Source organism: Cygnus atratus, chromosome 17, assembly GCF_013377495.2.
Source record: "Cygnus atratus isolate AKBS03 ecotype Queensland, Australia chromosome 17, CAtr_DNAZoo_HiC_assembly, whole genome shotgun sequence".
Taxonomy (NCBI): Eukaryota; Metazoa; Chordata; class Aves; order Anseriformes; family Anatidae; genus Cygnus; species Cygnus atratus.
In genome coordinates this window covers 15191200-15209575 of record NC_066378.1, presented here as the reverse complement: position 1 = coordinate 15209575, position 18376 = coordinate 15191200, and the positions used below count along the sequence as shown (strand labels likewise).

Here is an 18376-nt window from a genome sequence, read left to right as displayed (position 1 = left end):
AGATGATGTCATCCTGCTACGCATCCTTGGCACTAACTGGCTCTTTAGTTCTGTACTTTGCACAATAAAATGTCACTAATTCTGTAGTATTGAGATCAAGCTGAGTATACTAGAATTATATGGATCAGGAGTGCAGGATTTGCCACCAGCCTTCACAACCAGTCTCCTCCTTGCCCATCTGGGTTGTGTAGAAGTGCAGCTGTGCTCTCCAAGTACATGGGTTTGTGACTGGCTCCTTGAAGGCACTGACAGGTGTGAGGAAGGAGAGGGACACTGGTGCTTTTGTCTTTAACATGCAGGTTTTCTCTTGAACAGCTTTGCTGGGGAGCTCTTCAGCAGTGACTCCATCCCTTCTCATCTCATTACTGCTGGTGGAGAGTAGCTTCAATGACAGCCCAGGATCCTCATTATCCCACTGAAATTGTGCCTTTAGAGCCTCTTCACTGATTCTGTATTTGTGACAAAAGGAGCTGCTTTATTCATTATTCCCCCACTCTTGATAACTGATCTATGCTGTCAATGCAAACAGGGCATACAAAGCAGCCTTTTGCTGTTGATCACAGGCTGCAGCACTGTAGAATTGTATCAGAAAGGTTATGGCAGTATGAATGGAGGAAGGTTTTATCTAGAGTATTAGTTGAATTCTTACCAAAACAGCGATTGTTCTTTATAAGTCTTATCCGTTGTGAAATGCTAATATTTAGTATTTTACTATGCATTAATACACCTTTCTTCGTATATAATGTATTTTCATGCATATGAGTAAAATGAAAAACCTTTGTGTGACATGAGAAGGTTCTGCTGTAGTAATAGCAATTTTGTTCAGCATTTGAGGCCTTATGTGTTCAATGTATGTGAACAGAGACTATTAGGTATTTTTCATGCATAGCTGTGGAAATGTGACTTACATTGGTGACTTACGCATGCTTGCATGAAAGATGTGCTTTCTAATTTATATAAGACTGCTGCAATAGCAAATGCATTCTGAGCATCTCATAAAAGCTATCATCTGCAAAGTACAAAGCCAGATTTTAAATAACCAGTTGTAATTCAGAAGTCTGGAAAAGCCCTGTGGAGACATGGCACAGAATGCATTGCCACAGTTGTACTGGAAATGACAAGTGCTAGGGACTGTTCTGCTTTCCTGGACAGTTGCCGGCAGTGCTCTTCCTCCCCTGCAGAAATAATGTCATGATTCTTTTTCCTTGCAGGAATTCTAAAATTTCATGAGTATTATCTGGGTGACAGCCTGACAGAAAATGCTGGGGACTTCCCTGAAGCCAACAGTGTGACTTTGCAAACAGTAACAAACTCTGCATTGGAACAGTATGTCTCAAGTGTACGGGAGGCGCTGGGTGTGGATTCCTACTATACCCGGTAAGCTGGAGATAGGGTTTAACATCCTGGTTCCCACTTTCTCACCAGAAAGCGATAACAGTTCAACTAATGGGATGAGAAGTCTGAGAGCTGAGAGTGAGAGCAGGGGGCAAATTTTCATTACAGCAACTACAAAATTGTTTTATTCAGGTATCCATGTCTATTTTTCTGCTGGTAATGTCCTTGTCCATTCTTTGTATGTGAGTAGTTCAGGGAAAAAAATTTGGCAACAATTTAGCATCTTGTTATAAGTGCGGCTTACTGCATAGTTTCTTTACTTGGAGTAGGTTGGTAACACTGGCTGTTTGCAGGTCTAGTTTACTACTGGTGCAAAGGAGATTTAAAGGTATGTGTTCGCTGATTTGTTAACCAGCTCTTAAAATTTATGTGAATTGGGGCTCTTTTAAGCTGTACCATTTTTAAATCTTTTTTAAAGCTGTATTGCCTTTTTATGCAGCACTGAAATTTGTGAATGAAGCACTCTTGAGTCCCCAAGGCTATAGAAAAATGTCCTCTTCTTTGTGCTGCCCCAGCCCCCACAAGCCATTAACAGCTGACATTAGAGTCACCACCATACCGATAGCTTTCCGAGAGCAACCCATGGTCTATGGGGGCAGTGTACATCCAAAACTGGGGTTCCAGGTCATGATGTTAGCCAAGAAAGAGGAAATGATGGCACTGATCCTTGAATTGATATGAGCTTAGGATTCTGTGGGATCCAGGGAACCTATTCTACTCTCCTAATTAATCTTTTTTCATCTTTTGTAATAGCCATTGTAGGCAGCAAATTCCATTGCATACCTGACACTGCAGTGGTGTGAGGTAGAGCAGTGTTGTGCAGAAGGCAGCAGTAAAACCAAACTATGCTTTGTCGTCCACCCACCAGCAGTGTCCGTGGCTTTCTGCCCTTGATGCTCACAGTGCAGTCTAACAGGATGTGAATTTTCTGTCAAAATGAAATACGATCATAACCCCAGTTCTGAAGCTTCCTCTTAGGTGTTTTGACTATGCAGAATGTTACCAGATTTCCCAGTTGCTTTTTCCCCAGGACTTCCTGCAGTAACTCAGACAAATTAATTCTCTCCCCAGATTAGGGGACATATAACACTTGGTTATGCTATGTCCCTAACACCAGTGATTAATAACATTGGTTACAATCAGCTTGCTGGATGTGAAGCTCTGAGAGGCTGTTAACATGTGCTCAGCATGGATGGTGAGTCCCTCCGTGTTTTTCCCTTCATGGGAGAGTCAGATGCCAAAAGTGGAAACCAGTAGAGGTTGTGGACTCGGGTGTGGTAAATAACTTTTATCATTTTCACCAATTCCAGAGTAAATTAAAGAATGTGCATCTATGCTGGGATGCTGAATGTGCCCTGAAAGGTTTGCAGGGGAGGATGCTTCAGGTTGCAGAGCCGCCTTCTTCTGGTTTTACCTTTACTTAGGGAACTGAAGAGAAAGCTCTACCTAATTTATTTGTTTATTTTCTTATCTATTTATTTATGTCTAAACCACAAAAATACTAGCTTTTAGAAGGTTTAGGAGGTGTCTTTGTCTTATAAACCACTCGTGGCCTGTTCCAAGCTTATCTTAGCTTTTCAGTGCTCTATATTTTCATAATGTCTACTGGCCTGAGTGCAGCTATTTGCATTGTATCTAACTTTGACTGAGAAGTTTGTTGTTTGCATTACCAGAAAAGAACCTGTGTAGAACACTACTAACTTGAGAGGAGATCTCAGGATTTTTGTTGTGTTTTAAGGGAGTGTGTGGGGTGGGTTGTTTTTCTTTTTTTGTTTCCTTCTTTGTGTTTTAACAGGATGGTTATTGTATCAGTCTCCTAAAGAACACAAGATGCTCTTTTCCACTTTTCATTGGAAATTTGCCCAAAGAACTGACAAACTCTTGCTATATAAATTACTTGTGGGTTTCTGCAACCCTTTGAGATTACTTTAGACACCCATGTTACCATTAAAATTCTTACGTTAATCTTGTAAGAACTAAACAATTTGTACAGTCCTAAAGTCTTTGCCAGTGACAGACTGAAGACACATCAAAATCTTTGAGATGCTGCTTCAGAGCGCTAAAACCTAGCAGTCCATAACCTATGTCATTTTCTTAAGAGGTACACGCAGCAGAATGCAAGCAGATTTGTGGCCATGTTTGAACTGACTGGGCTGCAAATGAGAAGGAAAGCAAACCACTCCCCAAAACAGAAAAAAATAAATAAATAAACCATGCATTGTTATCCCACACAAGAGAGGAAAGTTAATTGGTATGAGAAAGGTGAAGGAGATACCTGAGTCGAGATGGACAACATATATCTAGAAGAAAACTGATTTGAGCCATTTTCTCTGCTTCTCTGCCGTAGTCTCCAAGGAGGAAAGCTATGTCAGTGATCTGTGTGGTTTACGTAGCTTTACAGCTGGGAGATAGATAAAGGGTTTTTGTTCCTTTGGGCTAGCTACACAGTGATTTGCTCATCCTTTCTCTTTGTTCTACTTCTATATATAAATATTTTTGTGACTATAGCAGTGATTATCCGTAAATGATAAGATACAAAATGATTTGAACAAAATTATAGTACCAGTCTGAAAACTTCCCATGAACATGGTGTTAGATTCTATCTCTCTGAGTGTGATGTTGGTGTCTGGAAGTTCCTTTGGAGTGTCACTAAAAAATTTAGTATTGCCATTGTGGGAGGATGAACTCTAGTGATTCAGTGAGAGACGGGTATTCAGGGACCCAGAATCTTGCTAATGTGGACGTTTGTACACGTTGCTGAAATACTGGCAGTATCTGTAACAGATTTTGATCATGAACAGGTGACTTCTTGCTGCTGATAGCCAAAATGGTGGATCAGGAACAGTGAGCCTAAGGTCAGCAATCATGTTAGACTTAGAGATTCTGACCCAGTCTGTCCAGAACTCAGTCTGAACTTCCATTTTCTGAAATCACCCACCAACCTCACAAGGGATTTGTCAGGATTGTGTCAGTTGAGTTGCTGAGACGACTCTATGCTTAACTCATAACGTTGAGACAGTTTGAAAGCAGATGCAGTAGGGGCAGCAGATACCTCCCTCCAGTGATACCCACATCTGCATGTATTGGACTTCCAGTTGTCTCATCTGGATGCATTTTGGGTTTGTACTTTCTGACAAGGTACATAACCTTCCCCAGTTGTGAAGGTGGCTTTCTGAAGGGGAACATATGTTTTTTTACAGCTCTTTGACTGGATTATTCATTTCACTGTGACCAATAACAAACTGCATGCTAGTCTAGGGTTTTTATTAAGTACTCTGAGAAAGAGCAATTGGAACCTAAACCAGCTGAGTAATCGAAGTCTAAGGGAATTGACAAAGGGGAGTAGCTTCCTGCACGTTAAAGCCCTGAGAAGCTGCAAGCACATAAGCACAGCTATTTGAATGATCATAATCATGAAATTATTGCTATTAAATAATGCTATACTTAAGGCCTATCCTTGTCTGTGGTGATGTCTAGTGGTTCGCAGGCCTTACATTAAATCTGTTCTCTTGGCTTCAGTCACACCTTAGGAGATAAATTTTTTAAGTCTTGCTTGAAAATGAGCTGTGTGATTCCCATTAAAGGAAATGTCAGAAGTTATTCTCTCCAGCCTTCGTGTTTCCTGGGTTTTACACATGAGTTCCGGATGTTGACGCTTCATCCAGTTCTTTCTTGTGCGTGCATGTGGAGCATGAGCTCTCTGTTCTTGGAAGTCTACAACTTCCTCGTGAGGGGGAGTGGAGAGGCAGGTGACCTATTCTCCGTTATCACCAGTGATAGGACTCAGGGGAACAGTGTTAAGCTGAGGCAGGGGAAGTTTAGGCTGGACATCAGGAAGAGGTTCTTCACCGAGAGGGTGGTTGCACACTGGAACAGGCTCCCCAGGGAACTGCACCAAGCCTGTCTGAATTTAAGAAGCGGTTGGACTGTGCACTTAGTCACATGGTCTAAACTTTTGGGCAGACCTGTGCGGTGCCAGGAGTTGGACTTGATGATCCTTATGGGTCCCTTCCAACTCGGGATATTCTATGATTCTATGATTCTTTCTGGAAGAACAGAGTCACTCCCTCTGAGGTGCAAATACTGACAGGAAGGACAAGAAAGAAAAAGCAAGACTGAATTGGTTCCATCTACCCTTCTTTTAAAGGATCAGGGTTTCATGTTTCAGAAGGTTACATCCATCTCTAGGTACCAATGGTTGAATCTTATCCTCTAGATATGCATGTACACAACCAAAATCTGCGGTTACTCCTTATGTTTTCAGATGCTATTTTCAGTTCTGGTCACCATTTGTCATCACAGACTTTTCCTGGCAAAGGGAGTCCTTCAGTCTTCAGGTTCTGGGATGAGTCTTTAATTTACTGTGATGTCAGCTTCCTCCTCTTTTTGTGGGGATGGTGGTGGTATGTTCTTGGTTAAGGACTGTGGGTTTGATGCTTGTCTCTGAGATCATTGGGCTGGTGTGGTATGATCACAGGCAGAAGCTCTTTCCCCACTTCAAAATTATATGCAGGTTATTAAACAAGTCTTGTCTGCTCCGTGTGGGTCAATATCATGTTCTGATTTGAAACTCTTTCCTCATATTATCAAGTGCTTCCTTACAGCATTGCTGATTGCCGCCATACTCCAGCATGGCACACCCCCAGGAGAAACTGTCACCTGCAGTCCCTGGAAGCTGTTCTCTGACTGTCAATAAAGAACAAAAGGAGTTGAATATGTACAGCATGCATGTGAAAACTTTTGTTTGGCTTCGACTTCTCAGTTCATGGCCTGCTTAAGTGCACTGTAGTTGTATGCTTTTGCATTGATATTTAAGTGCAGTTGCCTTCCATAATGGTGTAAACATGTTTGTAGGTACTGTTGCACCACCAAGGTGGCACATCTTCCCATTTTTTGCTCCTGGGAGGAAGGGATGCTCTCATAGGATGTGTCACCAGGATTTTGCTGTGGTAATGTTAGGTTCTACACTGCAGCCTTTGCTTTGTGCTGAAAATTCTTCATCTCAGCTTGTCTAATTAAGGTAACGAATAACACATACTTGCAAAAAAATAAAGTGTGAGAGACTTTGAAGACTGCTTGAATTTTTGTTGGGACAGATTTCTTTCTTTTCTGGGAAAGCGTGTGACCTGCTCTCTTGGGTTCATGAACTCAAGATTTTTAACTCTTGTAGGAGCTCCAAATATTCATCATGAGTGATACTTAAAACTGTGCCAGGACTCAAGACTCAGCATGCCTACAGCTGGAAGAAAAACATACAGGAGACAGCCATTGACAACCTTTTCTTCCCCTAACCCTCACCCCCCACTTTTTTCTTCTTGACTGTTGTTTGACTAGTCCCATTTCAATGTTCAAGAAGTGAATGGCTTTTGTTAAGGCTTATTCTCTCAGGTTATTAAATGATATTGACCTGGAAGTATATTTGTAAGATATCCTGTGGTCCATACAGCAACATGTATAGTTATCTGCACAAATACCTGTTATACGATAATTTGATTCACGTGCTTGTTATTGAAAAATGTGTCCTTGAGGAAAGGCTGTAAGTTGTCAGGAACCCAGTAAAAGGAAGCATAAGTGAGATGCAGGCAGCACAGCAGCTTTCGCTTAAGCGTACAAATTCCAAGGCTTGTGATGCACCATATGATATGCAAATTATTTATTAAATTAAAGGAAGGGATTGTTAAAAATGCACATACAATAGTTGTTTGCTTTCTGCCTTTAGAAAGGAAAAACAAGTGCTACCATAGCATTTAAATGGAAAATCTACGACAAGATGGTCATTTAGATATTTCTCTATATTTCTCTCTGTTGCTGTTGTCCTAGTGTCACTGATGGAGTCGGTTTTTTGTCTATGTGTGTCTTTCCCTGTTTGTATAATAGGAACATCAACACAGCTGCCTTTTGTATATTGAGCTTTGCCAGTGAAGGGAGCATACATAGCTTGGAGGGTCGTGTTTTTTTTGTTGTTGTCGTGTTTTTTTGTGGAAAGGGTATGCTAGCATATGTGCTTAGGCAATTCAAGGGCTGAGTTGGTGTTTCCTTTAAACATCAGCTTTTCTGTTCAGTAGCGTCACAAGTCCTTATCTGTTTGCTGGGCATGGGAATTTGGGTCCTGTATTTCTATCATTGTGTGTAACGCTTTAAACCCTTAAGAATGCCCAGGGCAAGAGGAAGGTACAGGGTTGTTATTATCTTGTATGCCTAACAGGAGAGGAGATGCAATCCAGGGAAAGTTTGACTTTAACATTTGGTTGAGGTTGTCTGAAATTAATTTTCTCTCAAACTGGCTGAGCATTTGTTACAAAGCTGTTGTTCTGTCCTGCACCAATGATTCCTTCAACCTGCTGTTCCCTCTGCAGAGCCTGTGCTAGCAGTGAGACTGAGAGTGAAGCTGGGGATATCATGGACCAACAGTATGAGGAGATGAATAACAAGCTGAACTCAGTGACTGATCCAACTGGCTTCCTGAGGATGGTCAGCAGGAACAACCTCCTGAACAGGTGAGAATACAGTGCTGCACTGTGGGGATCAGTAAGCAGAATGAGATGTCTTGCCGTGACCTCAGACTAGAGCTGATGACGTTGTTAGTGGTCTCCCTTATTCCCCCATGTTTCAAGGACACAGAACAGCAAACCGATGCTCTTTGTTTTGGTTGCAGTAACCATTCCTGTGGATATGTCTTCACAACTCTGATGCTTGGGGAACACTAAGCATCTATCTTGGGAATAAGGTCCCCATGTTAGTATGTACAGTAGTCTCTTCCTTTCTGAGCAGAGGGGCCCATAGGTGTTCCCCTTCAATCCTTTTCTTTTGTGTTAATTTGTTACAGTGAGAATTTTTCCCTTTCTCAGGAGAGCCTTGCATCTTGCTCCTGACGGGACTGGGAATCCAGTACCACCCACTGCTGCACGCCTGTCCAGCCTGGGACAGGTATTTCAGGTGCCTAGTGTCCTTTGACAGATATGTGGCCTGTTGGGGCTTGGTTTTATTCTACAGACTCAAATCTTACATGTGAAGGACGAAAAAATCTTCATGGTTTGGGCATGGGGTCCTATTGCTTCCTTCTTTACAACTACAAATTTTCAATAGAAAGGAGGCAGGACAACAAATGAAAGCATCATTGTGCCTTCTTTTGAGAGGGAGGGCCATGGGCAGAGACCTAGACAGGACTGTGTATTTCACTTAGGAACCCAGTAGCTTGGTTTGGGAGATGTAGGGGTTGACATCTTCATTGCATTTCTAGTTGAACTTGATAGGTTAAGATGATAGCCATCAAAGACTTGTCAGCAATTGTAAACTGGCAACTTGGTCTTGAGGGGCAGCCATTTCTAATTTCCTGTTCTGCTGGACAAGAGCCATTTTTGACCATCTGAACAATTGCAGGGGAAGTCTGTTTTTGTCCCTGCTGTCTGTGAGTTGTGGAACTTGGAGCTCTCTGCTTACACACTTCTGGTGGAAGTACTTGTTTCTGTGGATTTTAACTGGTGTACTAAGTAGGTGGTAATATGCTGCATTTCCAAAGTTACAGGATTGTGCACTAGCTATGCCATCTCCACTCATTTTCTGTCACTTATAGTTTGCACAGGTCTCAGTCTTTCACAACACCATGCTGTTTAGGGCAAGTGTTTGAAATGACCATTGAAGACAGAATTTTTCCATTGTTACCGCTCCCATAATGGAGAGACGCTACATGATGCAACCCAGGGTTTCTGTCTAGATCTGTGTTCCAGCGTAGAATATGGGCACAGGACACTCGAGGCCTTTCACAGCTGGAAAAGAGAAAGCAGTCAGCCTGCAGTACAGGGAGCAATCACTGGAGCTTATGAGCTGTAGCAATAGCATCCCCATGAAACTGGGAGCTGCTTGTTGGCCCTAACAACTATCTGTTTTTTCTTTCCACAGTCCACATACTTACCTATTCATGCTACCGCAGTGGTGGTGAATTATCAGTACTTGCTTGTTCAGGATCAAACAGGCAGACCCCCAGGATTGCTGAGACATTTTGCCATGTCATCAGGGTCAGAACAGGAGAACTTCTCTCGGGTTACAAAGGGAAAATATGCTCTGGTTCTGCTCTGGGGGATGCAATCTTCAGGAACACCACGGAGGCCATTTATGCAGCATCTGTGTGTCTTTTTGCTTCTTGGGAGCTAAATGCATTTCTTTGAACACAGATCTAGGAGCTTACCTCAGGTGTCTTGTGAATTAACTGGTTTGTAGCTATTAGGAGAATCTCAGGGATGGGGGAACTTGAGCACTTCATTAAAAGCACCCTCACAAGAGCATCAGAAGGAGAACTAGAAGCAAACGTGACTGATGTTTTCACAAGCTGCACTGAGATGAAGAGAAAGGCAAGATACTTCTGTGTGGCCTCCCTGCCCAACTTTTGTCCCCACATGGGGGAATATCAGGGAGCTCTAGTGGTAAAGCTGATGCTGCCACATCTGGTTTGTACCTGGTTTGCTGAGTCCCAGATTCAGGGCAGGTGCTATAGTCCTGCCCAAACCTTTGAGTACTTATGTCTGCTTCAGTCCCACAGATGATGAAACTAGAGGCTACAGAGTCTAGAAGGGAACTGTAGGAAGTATTACCTGTCCTATTGTTACACTGCGTGGTTCTTCCTAATCTAGCAGTGTAGAGAGCAGTATGCAGCATAGTGCATGTTGCACAGTGAGCTTGGGACAGCAAGGAGTTATCCTTGAAAGAGTCCTGCAGCTTCAGGAATGAAGCAGATGAAAGTCTACATGGAAGGAAGAATATTAATAAAGGAAAGGGGAGTAGGCAGCATTTCTATGCACTGGACTAGAGTTCTAGCAAGGAACTGTGAGCTTTTAGAGTTTGGGTAAACAACAGAGTTGAATGTTTAGGAAGAATACAAATTGTCATCTTGCATCTCTGGCCTCCAGCTCGCCGCCTCTGTGCAGTTGTTCTTCTGCCAGCTAATACTGGCATGAAATCACATAGCTGTAGGTCAGTGATGAGTGGGTTATTGCTGCTGTTGTGCTTCAGGAGATGGTAATGTTGTGCCTCACAAGCAGTAAACGAAGGTACGGCCTCTGTTTGCCTTGGCTTCTACAGTGCAGGGCACAAAGGGGACTAGGGCCTGCTTGCAGTTGAGAGTAAGAGCTTGCCTTTTCCTGCTGCCAAGGCAGGCCCTGCATTCCTCATGTGAGGCCTGAATGCAGTGTTCACATCTTGTGTTTGAATGTTGGAGATCCTCAAGGGAGTTTACATGGCCTGGGGCCAGTGTGAGTTCCTTCACGCGCAGGAGTTGCACATGCTGTTAAGGTCCCATGTCAAAATGAGGCCCTAGACGTGCTGGGACTGTTTGGAGCCATCCAGTCTCCATTTCTGATGGCAAGTGGGTGACTGAAATGCAGCCATTGGTTTTGGATGGGTGCCCTCTGGCTGCTGTCATCAGGTAACCCGGTGATTCTGGCTTTCAAGCAGAGAATAGTATGCTTTTTGGCAGCTCTGCTTAGAAAAGCAAAAATGCCTAGGTTTGGCAGTTAACTTAAGGGACTTCTGAGAAGAAAAGGACTTTGGAGGAAAAAGGGATGCTGAAGGGACACCGCAGTAATCTCAGTACTGTCCAGTAGCTGTCTAAGCAGTTCATGCCAAGAGATCCCAACACAATCCCAGTTGCTCATGTCTTATACAGCTTCTGTGTTCTCTGCTCTGTAGGACTTTTAGACCAGATTAAAATTTGATTTCTTCCCTGCTCATCATCTTTTGCTCAAGCAAGAAACGTGATCATTGCCGTCACCTGAATATAGCTCCCCACCTTTTCTTTGGCCTCTCCACCATCACGGGGGACACAGTCTGTCTGCCTTCCTGCAGAAAACATGTGGATCAGCCCTGCCACTGCTTAAGTGTAAAATATACTTCCCTGAGGGCAATTTTTACAATGCATCATAATGAGAGTTTGTAGAAGGCAAATAAGGAGGTAAGGAGTAATATAACTTGAGAAGCAAATTTACTTGTGACAAGGACATTGTTGTCTCCCAACCAACCTCTGTGCCTTGCAAGATCATGGACCAGATCCTCCTGGAAACTGTGCTAAGGCAGGGATTCTGGCTGTCCAAGGACAAAGTGTGAGGCCTTTGGAAGACAGATTAGGAAAGCAGTGGCCGGAGAGTTTCTTATCTGCCTGGTTCTGTACCATATGGGGGGGGCAGTGTTGTGGCTGCCCAAGTACAGACCACCCAAGCAGAGAGTGCTGGGTGGCCTGTGGGTTATGCGCAACCACTGGTGGGTATTGGAGGTAATTGTGGGTGCTTGAAAGTGTCTGCAGGGGCTTGATATTTGAATGTTTTTCGGAGCTTCCCACAGCTTGGTGTTGTATGTCAAGACCTTGAATGCGGGTATGGGTCTGCATGTCTGGGAAAGGACTTTTTGAGGCAGGCTTGCGAAGTGACAGGCCTGATGGATATCCATTTGTCCCAGGACTGTCAGACCATTAAAGCAGTAAGTCTGACTCTCAGCCCTCCAGAATGGCTGTGCTTGGCCATGAGTAATATTTGACCTGTTCAGAGTCTTAACGAGTGCCAAGGCAAGAGCAGTGCTGTGCTGACTGCAGTATGAACTGCTCCTTCCTTCCTGTGCCTAGTCACATTCATCCTCCGCAAGCAAAGCCAGGCCCTGAGAGACTGGTGGTATGCCAAATTAGTCTGAGCTCAAGGCTTGTATGACAAGGGTTTTCTCCATCTTTCTCTGAGGATGTTATGGGATCATTGCTTTGTTCCTCTGTCTCCAAGACAAAGGGCGGAAGCAGAGTTAACACTGATATATGCAGGCAGTCCTGAGTCCCAGTTTGTGCTGTTTCCTCTGCTTGATGCAGGTCAGGATGCCTTATACAAAGGATTATAAATAAGCAGCACTGCAGAGTCTGTGCAGGGAGTCCAAATTTTATTGTTCCAGAAATCAGGGGAGGGAACACTGCAACAGCAAGGTAGAAATGCTCAGACCTGCTGCTGTGCAGCACTGGCCCTTCATAGAAGGGGTGTTTGCCTGAAAGATTCAGAAGTGTCCATCTTGTTGCATTGAAATCACCTGGGCTCGGATGCCTGACAGGCCACCTGGAGAGCTGTTTGTTAGCACTGGCCAGGGAGGAAGGGGAGAGAGATGGCCAGGGCTCCAGGTTTGCTCTGCTTGCTGAAGATCTATGTCCAGCCTCTCCCTACGGATTTTCTCTCTCTGTGTGTACACAGACATGCAAAGGATGTGGAAGATTTATGATATTCCTTTGGTTTTGTTCTAATAAAAAACAATCTGAGTGGTGAAGGGATAAATGTAGAGCTGCTAGGCTGTGCAAACAAGATGAAGGAGGCTCTGCTGATTAGAGTAATCAAACTTGTATCCCCTGCAATAAATTAGTCTGTTAAATGTGTTTAACACCGATGACTAGGCTGGTGAGTGCCACCTGCTGGCAAATTGCTATTTCTGAGGAAGACCAGGACTGTTCTGCTTGGACTAGTGCTCTTTGTGCTCACTTGATCCTGGATAAGCAGGAGGGTATCCCTGCCCTTCCTCAGTGGTATATCAGATGGAATATAGTAGAGGTGTGTGCTTTAAGTACATGGGGATCAGGGCACTAGGAATGCACGGGATTGGGAAAGCACAATTTCTATTCTATTTCTTCATCAGATTTTAAAATCTGTGCTATATAGTGTAGAAACAACTGGGCACTGCACAGTGCGCTTGGCTCAGTCAGCTGCTGCAATGAAGCTAGGCAGAGCGCGGTCCAGAGGGGAGGACATAGTGCTGAATCCATCCTGATGCTGCCAAGAAACTTGGTATCACACAAGTCACCTAGTCAGGTTCTCAACAGTGCTGAGTAGTTTCAGCGTGCCTGTGCTTTCACCAGCATCCCTGTTTGTGTAGGAGAGCATGGACAGTTAGACACCAGGCTTCTCTTTGCATTCTTAAATTGCTCCTGTTGGCCTGTAAGTTACAAAGGTCTTGTTAGTGGAAAGCATGGGCAATAGCATCATTTTTTCTTTAGTGAATAGTTTTTAGACATGAGGTAAGCCGGGTCCGGTGACTGGTTGCAGCAGCTGAGGAGAGAAAGGGAGGGGAGAAAGAAAGTTTCTAAATCTGTTTGTTGGTATGTGTCAGAAGAGGTCAGGGCTTTGTCTCAGCCCTGTGGTTGGCAGTGGTAGAAGGTGTGCACTTGAGTGGAACATTTTGTTCACCTTATCTTTTCCTGGAAATTTGGCCTAATCTGTGAGTATAAAGAGATACTGTGCAGTCACATATGCCTATAGCAGATATGCAATCAACTGTATTAATGTCATTGGTTGACCTATTGGACACTTAGTTATGTTCTCATTTCCTGCATATGCAAAAGCTTTCTGCTTTTGTTTATTTCGTGTGGTGATAGCTAAGAATCGATCCAGGCAAGAGGTAAAACTAACGAACAGAGGCAAGGCATTTTTTGAGAATAAAGATTCTTAACAGAAGACATTGCAGTCTACTGTCCTGAAGAAGTGTGAGGGGTTGGTCATGAATCCAGGAAACTATAGCTGCTTTCCTGTCATATAAATTGGCACAGGTGCATGGCACTGGAAGACGCTTGAGAGAGCGGCTCTGTGGTTCACAGAGACCAGGAATGGAAGGAGGCTTTCTCTATGCAGCAGCATCAGAGCATGAGCTTGACATGGAATCCTCCATTTAATGCATTTGGCACCATGAGGGCAATGGGGCATGTGTTCCCTCGTGGGTGGCCTTCTATGCATGAGATTTGTTGTTTTCATTGCTGGACAGCCCCAGTGGTGACTCTAGTTGCACTTCAGACCCTGTTCTACCATTACTATTAAATGTCTCATTTCACTCCCTTCCTCTTTTTTTTTTTTTTTTTTTTTTTAAGGCCCACCTGTTAAAACTTTCTGGAAAATTATCCTTTTTACATAAAATGGTTATTCATGGCACCATGCCAAGGATAACCTTTCTGGGGAGCACAGCTGCTGGATTAGAGAGACTAGAGAGCGGCAACATCATTTCCTGAACAGGGCAGTAAGTTTTTGTAGCCATGCCATCTCGGTCTCCTCAGAGTGCTGGTGTTTCGTGATGCCTGACACCCTGGAGAACATGTGCAAAGCTGTCTGTGGGATGTTGGAAATGGGCACCAGGTCAGCACTCACATAACATTCACTAGCCTCTTGGTGATGACAGTACCTCCAAGTCTCTGGAGGACAGGGAGATGGTACAATAATTCTTACGTACAAGAGCTGCATGTAGGTCTCACACAATGTACATGTACTCTTTGCAACTGAAAGTGACTGCCAGATGGCTGACCAGTTGATAGGAGTGTCTGTAGTGCAAAAGACTAATGAAGGCCTGTACTAGTATAGATGCTACACTTGCAGCATCTGTGAAGAAGGATGTGCAGACAGGGAAGTACAGAAACATGTCATGCATGTAGCATGAGATGAACACAGTACAGATAAATGACTGAAGCTCAAATACCTAATTAGCACAGGTAATTATCACATTATAGATAGATAGATATAGATATATATATAAAGTGCGGGGTAGACTCCTGATATACATGGAAGCTGATAAGGGAATGCATACTGGTTTGGGAAGGAATGTATATAATAAAGGAACAGCTGCATGAATTCTTCAGGTTCAGGCTCCTGGTCAGTGGCACAAGGTGCTGTTCTTGTCCCTGAAATGCCAGTAGCAGTTTTGGGGTGAGAGAGAGGGAGAGATTGCTCCTGTAAGGAGTAGCTGACAGCTTGAACTTGGTAAGAGTGGGGGCTGGTGTAAGCATGTGGGAAAATAGCTAACATGCTGGGTTTCAGGGAAGATAAGGAGAGCTACGAAGTGTGCAGTGAGGGGCTGTTCAAGAAATAATAGCAATGTTTGGAAGACTTCTTGGTGCTTAAGGAAAGCAGAGCTGAGGAGGACTACTGTCAGTGATGGGAAAGATTTTGATGAGTCTGCAGGGGGACCAGAGGGGTGAGTGTTGGTTTTGTTTGTTACTTTAAAACAGGTCCAGATTAACTCCGTTCAGCTGCTTGCATGAAGAAAAAATCATTGGGAAACTAAATCTGTTCTGCTGGGGTGGAGAGAAAAAGAACTGTGTAGTGGCATTTGGGTGGGGCTTGGAGACAGCTCTGTGACTGAGTTTTGGCAGTGAACACTGTAAGAGAATGACTGGAGATGGACAGATAGCAAATAAAGGAAACCGTCATTTGTACTGCCATTACCCCATGGAACAGGAAAGTGGGAGCAAAACAGCATTGCAGCAAATTATAAAGCTAGTAGGGAAGCAGGTTTCAGATCAGCTGTCTTGCTGGAAATGTGGATTCTAACCTGCTTACACAACTCAGGATTTTTTCGGAGGCAGTGCCTAAGATGTATAACTCTGACTTCATGGAGCCATCCAGAGGAGTGACAGCAAGTGCAGGCATAATCTTCATGTCTTGTTGCTTGCCTGTTTTCCTATTTCCTTTCAGTATCATGCTAGATTAGTTGGTGCAAAACCCTACTGTAAATCTTCCTGTGATTGTAGTCAATTGTTAACAGGTCTCATGTTTGCCCATACACAATTGCTACTCATAGGTAAGTAATAAATGTTGTGAACAGCACTTTGGGCACTTGATTTTATAGAGAAACTCCATAGCAATGCAAGCCGCTTCCGCAGCTAGTTCACCCTGCCATTAATGTCATTGTTCATTGTGGCGTGAAGCTGAATGGGAGAATAAAGCCCTGGCATGAAGCATCTTACAGAGCACAGTCATCTGCTTGGATGGACTGGGACTGGCTCATTGTCAGCATTATGTAGGCAGGGCAACTTGCTGTGGACCTCAGATTTCTGCAACTAACCTCTCACTTGCCTTTTGCCCACAGGAGCTGTCAGAGCATGACCAGTCTATTCAGCAGTACCATGTCTCCTGTTAAGGATGGAACATCATCTCTTCCAAGGAGGCAGACTTCCTTCAGCAAACCCCCACTCCGTGCACTCTATGACTTACTGATAGGACCACTGGAAGGAGTAAGCCTCTAGCACACACAGACATACACTTAACCAAAATCACCTGTTGTGTGGGAAAGCAAGAATAGACAGCCTGGGAATTGTTTCTGAGGCATGGAGCTTTCCACTTCATCATCCCTGATGGTGAGACAGGATGTGTTGGGAGGTGGAAATAAAGGATGTTGCTGATGGTACCTCTTTTGGTCAGCTGCCAAAGTATAATGCTTTTGATGAAGAAAGCGTATCTTTTATTCACTAACATTAATTGGCAAACTTGGCAGATCTACCTAGGGACAAATAGGTCAGGGAGAATGAAAAACTGTTCTGAGTATGGAGAAGATTCATCTAAATCAAGGCTGGCCATGGCGCTGGGTTCAGTGGACGGGGGAGTTAGCCTTATGTGTGCCTATGCTGTGTGATGCAGCAGTGTGAGCCTTCTTCCTGCTTCTGAAATGACAAAGGAGCATCTTTTCTATGATTCTTTGTCTTAATAGTTTAGCCAGTTTGTGTGTCTGTTCCTCTCCCCTAAAGACATTCAAAAAAAAAAAAAGTCTGCATACCTTTCCCCCTGAAACAGCAAGAGGTCAGCAACTATTCTCATCTCCTTTTAATATTCTCATCTCCTTTTAAATGAAAAGGCCTGGGGAGCTACAGGCTTGTTAGTTTGACCTCAGTGCCAGGGAAGCTCATGGAGCAGATTATATTGAATGTCGTCACACGGCACTTGAAGGGCAACCAGGCGATCAGGCCCAGTCAGCATGGGTTTATGAAAGGCAGGTCCTGCTTGACGAACCTGATCTCCTTCTATGACCAAGTGACGCGCCTGGTGGATGAGGGGAAGGCTGTGGATGTGATCTACCTTGACTCCAGTAAGGCTTTTGACACCGTTTCCCACAACATTCTCCTCGAGAAACTGGCTGCTCGTGGCTTGGACTGGCGTACGCTTCGTTGGGTTAAAAACTGTCTGGATGGCCGGGCCCAAAGAGTTGTGGTGAATGGAGTCAAATCCAGTTGGAGGCCGGTTACTAGTGGAGTCCCCCAGGGCTCAGTGCTGGGGCTGGTCCTCTTTAATATCTTTATCGATGACCTGGACGAGGGGATCGAGTGCACCCTCAGTAAGTTTGCAGATGACACCAAGTTAGGTGCGTGTGTCGATCTGCTCGAGGGAAGGAAGGCTCTGCAGGAGGATCTGGATAGGCTGGACCGATGGGCTGAGGTCAACTGTATGAAGTTCAACAAGGCCAAGTGCCGGGTCCTGCACCTGGGGCACGACAACCCCAAGCAGCGCTACAGGCTTGGAGATGAGTGGTTGGAAAGCTGCCTGGCAGAGAAGGACCTGGGAATACTGGTTGATAGGCAGCTGAATATGAGCCAGCAGTGTGCTCAGGTGGCCAAGAAGGCCAACAGCATCCTGGCTTGTATAAGCAGCAGTATGGCCAGCAGGGCTAGGGAGGTGACTGTCCCCCTGTACTCGGCTCTGGTGAGGCCGCACCTCGAGTACTGTGTTAAGTTTTGGGCCCCTCGCTACAAGAAGGACATGGAGGTGCTCGAGAGAGTCCAGAGAAGGGCAACGAAGCTGGTGAGGGGTCTGGAGAACAAGTCTTATGAGGAGCGGCTGAGGGAGCTGGGGTTGTTTAGCCTGGAGAAGAGGAGGCTCAGGGATGACCTTATCGCTCTCTACAGGTACCTTAAAGGAGGCTGTAGCAAGGTGGGGGTTGGTCTATTCTCCCACGTGCCTGGTGACCAGACGAGGGGGAATGGGCTAAAGTTGCGCCAGGGGAGGTTTAGGTTGGATATTAGGAAGAACTTCTTTACTGAAAGGGTTGTTAGGCATTGGAACGGACTGCCCAGGGAAGTGGTTCAGTCACCATCCCTGGAGGTCTTTAAAAGACGTTTAGATTTAGAGCTTAGTGATATGGTTTAGTGGAGGTCTTGTTAGTGTTAGGACAGAGTTTGGACTAGATGATCTTGGAGGTCTCTTCCAACCTAGACGATTCTGTGATT

General features: G+C 44.4%; 1 protein-coding gene across 4 annotated transcripts in view; it reads left to right on the top strand.

Annotated features, from left to right (window-relative positions):
• The window catches only part of TTC28 (tetratricopeptide repeat domain 28), a 169885-nt gene that overhangs the window by 133859 nt on the left and 17650 nt on the right, over window positions 1-18376 (top strand). For all 4 annotated transcript variants that reach the window (XM_050714214.1, XM_035565657.2, XM_050714215.1 and 1 more), the window contains 3 exons: window positions 1212-1377; window positions 7752-7892; window positions 16249-16393. In XM_050714214.1, coding sequence (XP_050570171.1) covers window positions 1212-1377; window positions 7752-7892; window positions 16249-16393 — 452 coding nt within the window. The remainder of the gene's footprint in view (window positions 1-1211; window positions 1378-7751; window positions 7893-16248; window positions 16394-18376) is intronic.